The sequence below is a fragment of the Hesperophylax consimilis genome, chromosome 8 (assembly GCF_061612785.1).
Source record: "Hesperophylax consimilis isolate HC1 chromosome 8, BYU_Hcon_1.0, whole genome shotgun sequence".
Taxonomy (NCBI): domain Eukaryota; kingdom Metazoa; phylum Arthropoda; class Insecta; order Trichoptera; family Limnephilidae; genus Hesperophylax; species Hesperophylax consimilis.
The window spans coordinates 5255184-5272334 of NC_142843.1; the positions used below are offsets into that span (position 1 = coordinate 5255184).

Here is a 17151-nt window from a genome sequence, read left to right on the forward strand (position 1 = left end):
CACCGTTATATTATATTTATTAAAATAGTAAATACACAAAAATAGATATTGATGTGTACAAATTTAAATAAATATCAATAATGCACACATATTCAATATCTACCTTATATATAATTGTTTTGTCGCACCGTGTAAATGAGAGATAAAAATATTGATTCAAGAATTATTCAATGTTTCCCTAGTCCTAGATAAAGTAACCTTAAGCAAAATCAAACATATTAATAAATACAGGCGTATTATTTATTTGTGATTATGTAATAAGTAATATCAGTTCCCCAAGTAATTATTTAAATAACACCAACATTGGCCTGAGCTTTGATCTTAATCTCAATATGTATGAACCTAATGTTGTCAGGACAGGTTTTGACAGATTCAACCGAATAAAAGTTTCTTTCAGGGCCTGGACATCATTTTATTAATATTCCTTCAAAATAAATAAATAGTGTTGATGCTAACTACGTTAATATATTATGTATGGAAAATTATGGCATTTCTAGTGTGTTTTACTGAAGATTGCGCAATACAGAAAATTGTTGAGTGCGAGAGATGGGGAGGCTGATAAAGGAGGACTGAACGCAGCGAAATTAGCAGTAAACAATGGAGTGCTGATACAAACCCTGTGATGTATGGCAGTGAGGCAGGCATGGGACTAGCAGAGGAAGGAGGAACGTAAACTAAATGCTGTAGAAATGAGATCCCTGAGGCGTATTTGTGTAAAATCATGAATGATCGTGTGAGGAATGTGGAGATTTGCAAAGAATGCAAGGTTGATGTAAGCGTAATGACTAATGAGTACGATTAAGAAAGGGAGGCTCAGATGGTCTGGGCATGTAGAGTGAATGAAGGAAGAAGTCAAGTGAATCAAATAATTCAATTGGGCCATGTCAAGAATTAGAATAATAGAAGCGTATGTATGAGACGATGTGAAAGAGGCAAGGAGTGCGAGACTGAGTTGTTTGGTCCGTCTTATCTGCCTACTGTTAGTTAGTATTGTGGCGCATTTTGCAGAGAAAATTATTTTCTATCAAATTTAAATTACCATAAATAATTCAAACATGCTTAAAAGTTTTACGTGTAACATAGAATTTCAACATAAGAGCAGAGTTTATTATTATCTTAATAATATGTTGATCAATAAAATAATCTGGTGAGACGCGTTAGAAACCTAGAAATTGTATTTACTTAAAATTGAATTTAGCAGATTTGTGCAATGTCATCGAAAGTTGATACATTTTATTCCGAAGAGTGAAAAATAAGTTGCTAAATTCATATAAAGAACGAACAGGATATAAAATAAAGAGAGATTGACATAAAAAGATATGTCGTCGTGATCAATTAGAAATTATTTAGAATATTTTAGATCCACTGCTATACAAAAAGTTCCAATCTTTTCAGTCCGCGACATGCAAATATTAATTTAAATGTGTTAATGTAATTATCGATGATTCAGTATTTAAATCAAAGTAGAACTTATTGATATAATCTTAGCTATAGTTTTAGGTGACTTTTCACAAAAATTGCAACACATTAATTTGTTCGTAGGACTTTTCGTAATCGAAAAGTGTTTATTTGGACTGTTTTGTTCGCCTTTCTCAATATTATGGTACCCACCTGCTTGAAGAAATTTAAAAAAATAAATTATTGTCGTTGAGATAGTGACGAAGACGTTTCTTTGGACAAATTGTACAATTCTTTATTTGAAATGTTTTTATAAAGTTAAACGAAATGTAATGTGGTTATAATTAAATAGGTGGATATTTAAGAACGTACTTATTACTGAGGAAATTTTGTTTTTTGAATAAGAGAAATTTAGAAACATACAGGACGCGAGGTTTACTGTTTACAGAGGTACTATTTATGGCGAAGACTTTCTCAATTTACCTGAGGAAACAGAACCGTTCTCCGACTTGGGGGTGTTGGGGGTGTGCGGGAGCGCCATGGGCGGGAGGGGGAGCGGAAGCGGCAGGGGCGGGGGCGCGCAGCCGCCCAGCCCGGCGCCCACCGGTCCGTGCCCGCCGTACCCCAGCGGCAGGGCTTCCTCGTATTCCCACAGCTCCAGCTCGCCGTACTCCGGGGAGCCAAGCGACTCGGGGGACATCACCATCGCGGGGGTTATCAGCGAAGATGACGAGGTCACCTCCACCGAACTGTCCTCCAACATGCGCAGGGTCTGGAAACCCCCGTTGTTAGACCAGCGACGTTTCATTTTCAATTCAAACACTGAACAAATCAAAAAAATCTGTGTTTATCAACACGTCGCACTCTTTTCAATTTAAAAAAACGATCAAAAAATAACACTGTTGTATTAGATATTAGTATAGATTCTGTTTAAGAGTAAACAAACTGTTGTTTGATGTATCGCTACTGCCCGGGGAGCCGGCACATCTCAGGTGAGTCCGGCGCGTCGTGTCAACCTCCCCCGAAAGCGAGGTAAACATAAGAAGATTTCATTGCAACTGTTTATTTTTGTTCAAGAACTAAAAATAATATTCCACGAATGTATCACAGACACTTTCTTTTCACTGATTTTGACAGATAAACACAACAAGAGCACCTGATTCAATACAAAAACAAACACTAAATACAACGGTTTGACACGTAAACTAGTACATTCGAGGGATGGATCAACTATTATTGCACGATTTACAAGTAAAATCAGCGTCAAGTGAATATTGACAGGTGTCAAGAAAGATTCTCCGTGCGAGAGACATCAACGCACGCGGTGACGATAAACAACACAGTGGTCTCGCCTCGCTTAGGTATAGTTTCGCTCGGTGCCGGTTAGACGTGTTTGAGAAAAAAAAATGCTGAGCAACAGAAAGCTCCGCGATTCGGGATTCTCCGTCAGCTTTCGCGCGTCTCCGGAGCTGCGCTTGCGCATGAGCGGAGCGGACGGGCGCGCGCACTGAAATGGCGGCTGGATCACTGCCACGGCCGGCGCGTGACGTCACCCCCCCACCACTTCCCCTCTCCATCCCGCCGGGCCCATCCATCCACAACATATTATATTATTTTATAATACAATTTAGAAAGGTAGGTACTGCGCGCCGGTAGGCACTCGTGTCAAATAACTCGGATAAATAATAAGTATGTGTAACAACTATAAATCCGAGATAAGATTAAACATAACTGAAGGCTTACAACCATACAACTAAAAGCTCTCGCGGAAAGTAATTTAGGTAAAGTTCGGCTGAAAATAAATGATAGAGTTAAAACCACCTTCACACTGTGAGCCTTCGAGAATAATGTGGGGAACCTCAATTATTAAGTGGGCAGAAGAAAAACTAACAAATATGTTTAGTAAATTATTATTCAAATTTCATCAATCATTCTGACTGGGGCGAGACACGACTCATGTTTTATGTTAAGCAACAGAATTGTCCTGATAATAGAAACCTGAATTTCATTCTGCGGACATTTTCTCTTGTGTCACGAAAATCATAAGGTAGGCAAAGGTTTTTTTAATGCCTTAAAAAAGTTTTCACACATTTTTACTGAATTAATATCCCAAGTGAAGTTCATGGCCGAATAGAAATAGGTATATCATGGAAAAAATATGAGGAGGTTGTATATTGTACGTACACGTATTGTCGAGAATTTCTAAGGTGATTCATGAAATATATTGCAAAAAGGACTTTTTAGCATAAAAAACATATTTACGACATTGATGTATTATATGTAGATGAGACATGAAGCGGAAAAATACGTTCCGGTTTTTTACCTCCAACTGACCTCCAACTCTCCCCACGCTCAACTTAAACTACCGAAGCCGGTCTACACGCACCGCTCATCGCGTTCTAATAATGAAACAAGTTTCGACGAGATATTAGTATGCAGTAGCGCCTCTATGATTTACGAGAATTAGATTTAAATTATTTTGATGTTGGTATACCTTGAAGCTATATTTCATTGATAATAGCTTCCCACACAATAACCCTTAAATGTTGTTTTCGTAAACACATCAAGAAATGCTAATTGACGTGTAAATTCATAAAAAAATTAATTTATCTCGTTATGTGGGAAGAGATAAGGATTTCGCAAGTGCCGTGGGACCTGACGACGGAAGGACAAATGCTATCATATCTTCTGTATCGTCTAGGTAAAACAATGAACATCCGTGGCGTGAAATTATATAATAGGAGTCTTAATTATTTTTCTAAATAACCACGTTTGGATCGGGAAGAAGAAACCACTACTTTCGTAAGTAAATTTCAGATGCTTGTCATAATATCTATACATTTGCGAACCAAAACGCGAGCCGAGCCTCGAATTATGGGAAAGGAACGCAGCAACCGCAAGCAGCGTTTCAAGAATTCGATAATTAATATTGGTTTCGATAATTCGAGTCTCGGTTCGCAAATGTATACGTAGAATAAGGTATTCCGCAAGGTTCGCATTGTGTTCCAGATTTATTCATATTTTCGTCATCTATAAAAAGATGGGGAGCATTATAGCTTTAATTCACAGTAACTTGAGTACATAGCTGAAATAAATAAATTTAGTATTTATGCGGTTGTAAGATCTCTGTATCTTCGGGCCCTGGTCACATAATCTAAATAAACATCGTCAGTTTCACCCGGCTGCTACTTTATTGGGTACACCACGAACATGCAAAAATATTATTAATTAATTGTAAGGCGGAAAAGAACCAGTCTATTATGTAGTCTAAGAAGGTTGGGTACCTAACCGCGCGGTGTACGAGCACTGTGACAAAAACGGAACAATATTCCGTTTACCATACATATTATTATTATTGTGTAATGTCTGGGTTAGATTATCTTTGTGTGTTTCGATCGATTGAAGTTCATTGCTGTTTATAATGCGCGAAAACCGTGGAAAATAGGTGTCTACTGGAACAATCAAACTCAAGGTCTACTCTATTGTTGTTCGATAGGGGTTCAGCAAGGTTCACCGGTGTCGGTCGGGGCTAAAGCGGATTTTAGGTTAAACTTTTTCTATTGCCGTAGAACTTCATATGACACCATTATAACAAAAACACCCAATTTTTAGAATACATACCATCGATAGGTAATGAATTCCGTGTCTTTATGATAACCGATTAATCACTTTCTACCTAGTTATTTTCACGTGCTTTGATTAAACGTGAAATATTTGCTTAGCAACAGAAACACGATTCTCACAGTTTTAATGTGTTTGATTTATTTACTATTAATCACCGATGTGGGCCGAAATGACACGAACACGTGGTTGATCTAGCAAAATTAAATTACCATTAATTCCAGGCATCAAAACGTATTACTTTAATAATTAATAAATAAGAGAGATATTGATGAGTTTGTTGTAGTATGTTTCATTTAATTAAAATGAAACTATTGGTACAAAAAGTTTCATCATATTCTTTTGTACAATTCACAGTAAAGCGCAAGTTACAAAACAAGTTCATTACAGAACTTAATGACTGAGATATAAAATCCTAGATTGCAAAATGGCGGACGGTAATGGAAAAGGTAATATTATTTACACGCTGGTGGTATATAATATAATCAGTGGAAGAAGGCACATCGTATTAAAAATCCGCTGCCACCGGGAACACAGCCGACCTATCAGTGGAAGTTTTATTACGTGCATAGTTAACGGACATAGTCATTTATTAGTTGTACGGCTGCGCCAAAGTGCTGAGTCATCAGTATTTCAAATTCACCACCGAAACGAATATAATAATACGTAACATTGTTACTCGTTACATTCGGCGACGGGAGGAGATATTCGGGCCAAATTAATCGATATTAGATGACATAGTGACTTTGTATACTTACACCATTTCATTGAACATTAGAATTGTATGAAGCAAGAATCTTATCATCACGTTTGGAGTTCCAACCGCTAGTAGGAAACCAGTTGATTATGCCATATTAAGGATGTGGTATTTGCATCTACATCGTCCTGCAACCTTAAAATGCAATCCTTCTAACACTCCCCTGCCTGAAGGCATACTAGGAAGAAGAAGATGGTGCAAGAATAACAGTAATCATCATTATAATAGAACTAAGTTCTCAAAGGTATTTATAGCTAAAATATGTGTGAAATAGACACATAGCTACTTTTCCTGGTTAACTCAACAATAAGAATTAGTTTGATGAGGAATATGTATACTTTATATCGAAAGCTTAGAGTAAATATATATTGTATCTCCATAAAACATAATATGAAGAAAACCTAGTATGGAGATTTGCACACCTGGAAACATTAGACTGTGCGATATAAATACGTTTTTAGTTACACATTATAGTATCTGGATCTTATGTAAATACAATATTTCGAGATGGACTTTCGTTTGGCATAAAAATTAATAAAATTGTTAATGAGATACAATATCTGTGCTCAAAAAATCAAAAACATTGCTTGGAGGATTTACAATATATTTTAATATGTTTATATCTTCGGCAAATTTGGAGATTCAATATTTGATCCCATAAAATATCATTCTCAAAACTCGTTTTCGACCAAAATTGAATTTACAATATATTAAAGACCAATTAATCGATATTACCATTTTAGCTAAGTACTTGAAAATATAAATACTCAACATCACACTTAATTCAAATATTTCCATAGAGCGTATTATCGATGGGCATACTCGAGATCACTAAATCAAAAACATTGATTATTTCGATTAATAAAGTCACAAGATTCAAAATTAATTTATTTTGAATAGAATTATTAATCAGAATATTAATCAAATGTTGTTCTGAATTAATCGTTTGGATACGAAACGACCGAGATATTTATCGACGTACCTAAAGACATTAGGGTTACTTCTAAAGAGGACAACGATTATTTTTGAATAATTTTTTTGTTGTAAATACGTCGTGATTATTTTTCAAAACATTAAAATTGGCATTCAGGTTTTATTTTATACAACGAAACATCATAGTTATCTTTTTATCAACATCCAAATCGACTTCATCTGTATTTGAGTGAATAATTTATATATGTAGATATTTCGACTGTGGTAATCTCTATCAAACATCCACACAAAAATATTTCGTGTAAATTTTGACGTAGTAATTTCCTACCAAAAGAATAAGGTTAAGTCTATGCAAAAAGGTCAATGAGTTATTGTGTTAATGTGTCATTTACCCGCTGAGAGGAACAATCGGTTTTTTGCACAATCTTTTAGTCAATGCCAAACTAATATTATGATAATAATCCGCAAAATTGGGCGGACTTCGAACGAAGCAAAAATAAATAATTAATTCCTAAATGCAGCACTTAAAACAGTAATATTTACTTATTTTTAACATTACTACAGGGAGAGAAATGAGTAATGCTGCTTTATTAAAAATCTCATCAAATCATTGGTAATCCTGTTAAAAACTGTAATGCAAGCCGCTTTCTGATGAACTGTTAGTAAATTCATAATGATATTGGAAAACGCGATCATGCACCTAGGTTTGTTTGTTTTAATAATATATCATGACGAAATGCACAAATTTTAGGATTCTTATGAACACGTGTTCGGACATCGTGACAAGATATTGGTATTATACTTAAAGTTTATCAGGATACCTATCAATGAATTGGTTAATGGCCTATAATCCTTAAATTAACCCAGCAATTAAATAAGCTTGCACCTTTATAGAAGCAAAAACGTAGATATTTTTTTTTTAAAGAGTAGATATTTATAAAAAACGTAGATATTTATAAAAAACGTAGATACTTATAAAAAACGTAGATATTTATTTAAAAATTGATATTTACTAAAAAAAAACTACTATCACGATAATAACGAACCATCCAACAAACCGATAGAAATGTGATGCGGGAGTTTGCGAGTGCCCGAAGTAGCTAAAAATTTTCCTTCCTTGATAAACATTACGTTAAAATTTTTAAATACTTATATAAATAACTAATTATCTCTAAATTCTTTTTCGAACAAATTATTAATATCATTCACTTGTCTGGGGCCTAAGAGTTGGAAGGTCTAGTTTCAACTGGCGACGTCAGTTTTCTTTTAAATCAGTATTGATCACACTTCTTGGGATTGTTTGCTTAATGTTTTTATAAAAAATAAAAAAATACAATCCTTCCACATATATTTTTATTCCACGTTACATGTATGGAGCTATTAATATTCAACGAATTTATTAAGCCGATTGAATTAATACGAAAAACAAGGTAAATAGAATAAAAAATATTTTTAAAAAAACTACCTTTGTTACAGGTTTTTATGAAATAAAAACAATAAGATCAATATGGAGATGATTGATTTGGGCGCAGCATTTGGGCATGTGGATCGGGGAACAAATAATAAAACAAAGTAACTTTGATCAAAATCGCGGTGAATGCACATTAATTAAGGCCCCAAATTACATAGGTGCGCTTGGGATAAACGTACATTTGAGGAGATGCGTGGGTGGATAAGGGAATCTAACCAAACAATGTGCACCTCCGTGTGTGCACCACAAAATAAAGAGTATACAACTATTTACAAACCAATATAAATAGATGGTTTCTGGTAAAACGGAGACAAATATTGAAAAGAGAAATATTAAAACCACATCGTGATTTCAATCTTATGTATCTTTGAGATTAAACTTTTAATAGAAACCCACGTCAAGCAGAACGTTCCTTATTGTGTTGAGTTAGAAGCGAATCCAGGAATGACGCGGTAAGGGTTGGGTAATGCCATTCAAATCGTAGTGGCTAAACAATAAAAGAAGAAGACAAAAAACGAAAGGAAGTGGGAACAGATTGTTGTGCGGTCGGCAAAGGGTTGGAGAATGAAGGTAGAATGAATGAAAAAGAAACAAGGTAGAATGATGCAAGAATTGGAACGAAACACGAAAGGAAATCATTATTAATATGTTAGTGTTCATTTAGCTGGCTTCGAATATCAGTTCCGACTATATAAATACATACCATATAATCAGAGATGTACTTTATTTCAAATAAATCCATTTCAAATGGAAATGCAAAATGCAAAATGGGTATTTTCCATTTTGCATTTTAAATGCTTTTCTAAAAACCATTTTGCATTTTGCATTTTAAATGCTTTTCTCAATGCATTTTCCATTTTAAATGCTTTTTTGCAACATTCTTCCTACTATCTCCACTCATCTTCTTTTCATAAGCCCCAAATGTCAGTCGGTCCTCAACATCGCTATGAGAGATAATTTACATTTGTCAAGTTGCTCCCTGGTAGAAGCCCTGGCAATTGAGTGATACCATTACAAAAAATACTGAACATGGGGCCATGACGCTGTAATATTAAATATTAGATAGCAGTTTCTATATTTTTACGTTGGCAACATTTGTCCCGCGCAATTTTTTTGTGGTTTATAATCCGTAGTCGTGGCATTTTTTGATTTACCATCATGTAATATGTTTGTTCTACATTGATGTCCATTATTAAATGACAAAACTGTTTCAAAATTCTATAATTATTTTAATTGTTTGACCTGAGAAACCATTTTGCATTTTCAATGCATTTTTAAAACAGTATTTTGCATTTTGCATTTGAAATGCTTTTCTAAAAACCATTTTGCATTTTGCATTTTCAAATGGAAAAGTTTTGACCCATTTCCATTTTGCATTTCAAATGGTTTTGGGTACCCATTTTGCACATCTCTGCATATAATACATAGTTTTATAAATAAAAATGTTAATCTTCGTGTGTTCAAAATCATAAATCTTCGAAAGTTCTGCACCGATTGCTTAGAAATTTCATTCGAATTGCATTCGAATAAAATTTGTTTGCGTGTGTTTTTAGGTAATTATATAATATGGATGTCACCTGTGACGGGTAAAAACATGTTGTTTTTAAACAGCGCCATCTATTGGACGTAAGAACAACAATATTGTTTCTCTATCTGCACATACGGACTAAGCCGCACAAACGCGAGGAAGGGTACATCTAGTCATATTATAAAAATATACAATGATCGGATAAACATTTTGTCAGTATTTTTTAACTTTTATTGATATAGTGATATCATTAGAATGTTAATTTTCAACATTTTTAGTTTATTCTTTATAATACTGTTTGTACGTTAGCGATCTGCAGTCGCACTTAGAAACGATGGCAAGTTACCGACATTAACGATATTTTTTTTATCGCTTGACCATGCTAGATGATAACATGCGTTTATTAACCGGTCCAGTCATTAATTTAAAAAAAATTGTCACATTATCTACATTAGAACACAACATTATAATTAAATAAAAACTCAAGCAATTTTGTTGTAATAAGAACGTTCTAGAATAAGCTATAGAACGTTAAGAAATAATAAATCTCACCCTCGTGTAACCCAAACCTACGATGACTTCATTGAAATGACAACATCTGGATTAAACGAACCTTCAATATGCCCACAATGACGCAGTATCTCATATTAATATGTGGGAAGGGCTCGCTTCAAGGAATATGTGTTATTAATCACATTTGAAGTCATTTAATTATATGATTATGCCTCGAATTGGCGTGCAATCTAGTCAATGCGAGGCGAATTTACCATAAACACGCCAGACGTTAAAATGATTATTTGTACCATCATCGAGACATTTGTCATATTGCTAAGAATTCGCAGAATGGGTGAGACATAGCGAATGTCATCATATTATGAAATGCTGGCTTTGCTACCCGGTTTCGCATGAGATTTAAATTGAAAAATATGGATCAAACAATGGTATCTACGGCATTATTTCTAAATTAAAAATTCAAAGCTTTCTAAGCTCAAGATAGAAATCACTTTGTCAGTTGCGAGTTATCAATATTTAAGTGTAAAAATGTCTCTGCAAAGATCATAACACCAGAGCCTTACTATTCATGTTTTTGCTTATTTGACATACTTTCTACTTTAAAGGATTATCACATAGAAAATTATATTTTTTTTTTGCGAAAAGCATGTGTTTATCGAATGCGTTCATTTACTATAACTGTCAGAATTACCGATATGCAAATTTAATGACACCAGAGCTCACTGTTCGTGAGTTTTCTGTACTTTAGAAAAAAATATTTACTGATTCAAAGTTGAAGATTTTAAGAATAATAAACAATACGTAGAACTCACATTTAAGAAAACACTGAAAAAGGGAAAAAATAGGTAATTAATTTAAAAGAGTCTCTAATATTGTCTTCAGTGATGAGAGATCAAAGCAATAAGCCAAAATATTCTGGCTACCCCCAGTTTGAACACATCTTTTGGACAGAGAAATATTAAATTATACCCTACGAAATTATACAATGCACTACCGAATCAAACAAACAAAAATAACGGAAATTTATATATTTAAAACAAAAGTAAGAACATGGCTGAGAGAACACAGTTATATTTAACTTACAAACATTATGAATACGATGTAAAGACAACTTGAAACTAAATACAAAAGTTTAAAAACTACAGGCCTCCTCAGAACAGGAAACAGTCCTCCCTAGTGAGGACTGTGAAAAAAAAAATTTATACTTATATTATACTTTATACCTACATCGTGTTCAATTGCAACAAAAAAAGAAGTATAAGAGTCCCAAATACTCTCAACCGTGTATGGACCCAGTAAATCCATGGCATCCCCAATTGGGGTATGTTGTGAGGCTGAAGGTAATGGCGAGGGGGAGAAGATAGGAAGAGGAAAGGAGGGAAGTACCTGGATATTCAGATCTGGTTACCAAACACAGCCATGGCCATTTAAAGCAACATTTCAGTTCTGAATGGTGGTCTTAAACCTATCAAGTTATACATATTACCAATATTGAATATAATCATATTTCTATATTCCATTCGGATGGCAAAGCACGGATCGTCGCTTCACCGTGAAATTATTCAGTCGTAAAAATTAAAAATATCTAGACAAAGTGAAACAACTCGAGATCAGTGTGATTCAGTACAACGATGCTATGAAATAAATCAAGGTCGAAACGAGTTGCTTTGCCGGCATTGTTCTCAATTTTGCCAACGTGCAAAAAAATTGTAAGAAAACGTAGGTAATAACAATAATGGTTCTTTAAAATAACACGGTCTCAATTTTCAATACATTTCTGTGTAAACTATTGAGCTGCTGTGTTTTGATTAAATCAAATACAATCACTTGAATATATAAGCCGATTTAATACCTATTTCATTGTTATTATATTATAATTTGAAGTTATCTATAAAACTTTTAATTCATATGAAGAGAGGATATTTGTTTAGAGAGGGACAACCAAAAAATACGTGATTTGAAGTTCCCACTTACCGCTCCCAACCGTATGGAGCCATTGAGACTAAGGCATCCCCAATTGGGGTATGTTGTGAGGCTGAAGGTAGAGGGGAGGGGAAAGAGATGGCGAAGAGGAAGGTGGGAAAGTACCTGACTATTCAGATCTAGTCAACAAACACGGCTAAAGAAATTTCAAGCCAGATTAAATTCTGAATGGTAATCTTACACCAGAGCGAGAACGTGCCGCAAATACAACGTATAACTTTAAATGATGAAATTGTAAAATAACACAAACCAATCAAATTAAATTATATTTGTCCACGCCAGGATTTGAACCCGCGACCTAAGGATTGCTAGTCGAGAGCCTTATTCCTCGACCACGGAGGCCGTCGAAAGCCGAAAGCGCCCTGGAGGTGATATTTTACAAAAATTATACTATACATATAAATTAGCGAAGCTTAATATTATTATTATAATAAGATGACACACACTACACGAGTTATGTAATTAGATGCCAGATGCTAATAAACTCCAACCAATCACGCTTTATTCTTAAATTAATGATTCAAGGTCTCTTACCTACTAAAGATTATGCAATAAATAAAAATAAATGTTTATTTTTATATTTAGATTGATAAGTTTATAACTTTTCAGGTGTCATTGACGTTTTAGTTTAAATTGCTTGTATTATCATGTAAAGAAAAAACACTGCAAAACAAACAGAATATTTTAAAGGCGGTTTGATTTAATTTTAATGTGGGTAGGTTAGGTACATATTGATATATATATATATTTCTGACCACGTGATACGTGTGGTCAGAAATGTCACACATCCGTGTCACTTTGGAGAATTAAGAGAGTAGGATCTATCAATAATAGTAGACAATTTAACACATACATAATATAAGGTATAGTTAGTACTAAATTTTCTAGAATAGTTCTAACAATTCAATATAATCAACCTAACCTAACATAACCCAAACATAATTGGATAATTTGTAAAGCGCCGTGAAAAATCACCTCAAGGGCGCTGTAGAATTTATTACGAGTTCGAAGGCTCTAATCTAATTTTACTATTTACAAACAGATACAGAAAAACATACTCGCCTGGCAGATCACTTCAAATAAACACAATTTTGTTTTTAAATTACGGATTTGCACGTAGAGGGACACTCAAACAATAACAGTATACTCGTACATTGATTTTACATCTGCTATCCTATTATCCTCCACTACTACTGATATTATCTTTATTAGAAGATTACTGGCAAAGGTAGAGTTGATCCAAGCCAAGTATTCGATTAACTTGATCGTTTTGTATCTTCAGGAACGTCCCCGATTTCTGCTTTCATCCACTTGCCATATCGACGCCAGTAAAATGATTTTTAATGGTATTTTAAAATTAAAATGATCTTGGAGTTAAGTTTTACAACTCAATAACGTTGTCCACCTTTTTCGTGTTGTTTCAAAGTTTATCATCACATTAAGAAAAATACCTTCTATGGATGTATTCCATTCTCAGTTTTTTTTCACGTCTTTGGAAAATTAAAAGAACAACCTATTAAATAAATGAATACACCAAAAACATGACTGACATTTGATTTAAGAGTTTCACGGCCAAAAGTATTTTTGTTATTAAATAACACATCTGCCCTGATGATGGACACTGCAATGCTGTCCGAAACGTTGGCTAAAGAAGGAGGAGCAACACGGCAAAACACCCCAAAAACAAATAACAAAAATGACTGAAATTACTTTAAAATAATTATGCAAATAAAACACAAACAATTATTTTACTCGTAATAGTTGAAATTGGCTATAAATATTGGCATCAAATAGAGTGCTTCAAGAACATTGTACCCTTATTGTCGGGTTATTCGTAATATTGAGTATAAACATTGTGTAAATACTATAAACAATTATGCTGGTAGTGATTCTATGGTAACCTGCTACCGCGGGTTTTTTTTGCTGCTTGAAAACATCAACGGTTATTTTTAAAAATAACAGAGGGCGCCACTTCCGTTTACAATAATCCTAAACTGTACAGTCAGATATGCATGACGAATACGCTCATATTAAAACGTAGTAAACTGTTAACGAAGTTCTCATCTCATCCACAACAACGTAAAACAACATTTTCTAAAAAATATGACAAGAAAGTGAAATAAAGTTATTTTTCTTTTGATTGTGCAGCATAAATAATGATTGTTTATTTCTTGTTAAAGTGTCAGCAACTGGAATGCCTTTTAAAGGTCTCGGTGTTCATCGGGGCATCTCGATGGCGATCTTCTCGAGTGAAAAACAGGGAAACTCGTTTGATATTCTTCGTTAAACGCTGAGACTTCACCGCTCGGTTAAGCAAAAAACCCATCGTGGATTTGTCGCCTTTTATAATCCTGCAATTCAAATGCAAAGCAAATTGGAAAACACTTGCATCTTCAAAGGTTGGAAAAAAACATATTTTCCACGAGGAAAATAAATTCTACTTCATAAGACTTTTCATTTATCTACATAATATAGATTCGTAACGAATCTATCTAAGGCTTCCCGCAAATGGTAATTATTATTAATTATGAATAGTACGACATTCATTTGGGGTCATTTTTTTCAGGATCCCATATACACATTTTGTATGACACATAAATATAATTATAATATCACAATTCAAATTGTAAAACGGTTGCATCTTCAAATATTTTATTTTATTTTATAGGGAAATCCAACAGTGAAATATTCAATTTAAATTAAACGAATAATAGGTTTATCTAATTTTTCTTAATTATAAGTGAATATAAAAGAGAAAAGAGTAAAAATAGCTAATGGGGATGGGATGGGATGGGAAGGGATGTGATGGTGGGTGGGGGGGGAAGGGATGAATCTAGTCTGCATAGAGTTATATGTAATGTTATTTGTTGATTTTACGTTTGAAGTCGTATTCAATATATGATAATGACGACAATAACTTCTGTTTCATGAGATTTTTTTCTACATAATATAAGGTATATACCTACCCAATACCTCCTGAAAAAGGTAATTATTAATATCGTAGACACCTTAGATCGCTTTTGTTCAAGAATCCTTTGTATAATAATAGTTTATGGAAATACTTTCAAAATAGAATGGTATGTTTTGGCCGTTTGTGTGAGTTAACATACCAAGGTTTTCGAATGCCTTTTGCAACCTGCAGACTGTGCGGCCTACATGACGATTGCTGCGTCGTGCGTAAGGGCAGGTGTGTAAGCTCATCAATTTTCACTAACGATGAAAAACAACAACAAATCAACCGTAAAGAATGGCTCGTTGGAAACGAAAACTCTCGTACATTGTCGTGTGTAAAGTCCATCCCAGACGAGACGAATAGAGAAAAAGAATTACATGCCAAGCAACTAGTAAATAAACCGAGCGTCTAAGCAACGAACGAGAAAAGCCAGCAAGAATCAGCCAAGGGTGACGGCCAAGCAACCATAACATACAAGCACGCAGACATACAAACCAAAGTCGACGGTTCAAGTTTAACCACGGAGGACGATAAGAATAATGCGATCTAATGTCAGCGGGCTACCAGTGCTGCCTGAGGGGCAAAAGACTTCAGGCAAAGGTAACCAGGGGAGGGAGCGGATACTCCACTGAGGAATCACTCACTTAAAAGGGCATTTCAGGTTCTGCTTGATGACTTCATGATATTATTCTACTTGACTCGCATCAGTAATGCTCAGAGCAACTCAGTACCCGCGTAGCATCAAAATGTTTAAATCTATTTTTTGTGTGTTATCCTTACAAGAATCCCACCTGCCCGGACTGGCAGTGGGGCGGAAAGAAAGTGGGCAGAGAAAGAAAGCACAAGGGGGCATAGTTGAAAAAACGTGGCTATTTAGAAGTGCAAGTAAAATAGTATCAAAATGCATAAAATTCACGAATTTATGAAAATTTATTGATACTTCCTTTTTGGAAATAGAAATGAAGATCTGCAGAGTCAGCCCAAAACAAAATGATGGAACACCCCACTAAAGAGTTAAACCTTGTTAATTTTTGGACATTTTACGTTACTTTGCCAAAAAACTGTATTATATAACCAAATACTGATACTATCGACTTGGGAATTGAGAATTTTTGAGGAATTGTAGTTTAGGAGAATGGTAGTTTTGACAAATGGTAGCTTTGGCGAATGGTAGTTTTGACGAATCGTAGTTTTGACGAATATTAGCTTTGACGAATCGCAGTTCTGACGAATGGTAGTTTTGAGGAATGGTATTTTCAAGGAATTGTAGTTTAGATGAATGGTAGTTTTGACGAATGGTAGCTTTGGCGAAAGGTAGTTTTGACGAATCGTAGTTTAGACGAATATTAGCTTTGACGAATCGCAGTTCTGACGAATGGTAGTTTTTAGGAGTGGTATTTTCAAGGAATTGTAGTTTCGACGAATGGTAGCTTTGACGAATGGTAGTTTTGACGAAAAGTAGTCGGTGGGAAAAGGGTGTATAAATTATACTTTATTATATTACACTTGCCAATTTAATTACGGTGCGAATGACACCGCATACAATGTAAATTAAATCGTTATTCATAAAAATTAAATCGGATGCATATTCCATCAGATACATACTGACAAGAGCGCAAGTTATCTAGTTAAAGGATCGAGGTTTAAATACTCATAATATCTAGGGGCAATGTTGCCACACAACACGCTATGGTGGGAACACGTAATATGTAGCAAATAATGGACGAAGTAACAACAATCGACAGTAATATTACCTCCGATGGTAATAATACCCGTCCCTCGCGTGAGATCACACTTCTCATAGGAAAGGACGGGATGTGATCGTAATTAAGTCCATAGTATAATTAAAAAGGAAATGGCAGATAAGACCAGATATCCGAGTAGGTACGTATAATGATCATGATATTATTATACGTGGAAAACAATATAAAGTGCACATCATGGTTGCTTTCCGTACTCATGATGATCAATGTCATGGCGCTTGTGAACCTGTC

General features: G+C 34.6%; 1 protein-coding gene across 2 annotated transcripts in view; it reads right to left on the reverse strand.

Moving 5' to 3' along the window:
• The window catches only part of EcR (Ecdysone receptor), a 690636-nt gene that overhangs the window by 76254 nt on the left and 597231 nt on the right, over positions 1–17151 (reverse strand). Inside the window, exon 1 of one of the 2 annotated variants that reach the window (XM_089634809.1) lies at positions 1882–2895. The exons of the other annotated variant lie outside the window; for it this stretch is intronic. Coding sequence (XP_089490935.1) covers positions 1882–2206 — 325 coding nt within the window. The 5' untranslated portion in view covers positions 2207–2895. Of the gene's footprint in view, positions 1–1881; positions 2896–17151 lie in introns of those variants that run through there. 2 annotated transcript variants of the gene reach the window in all.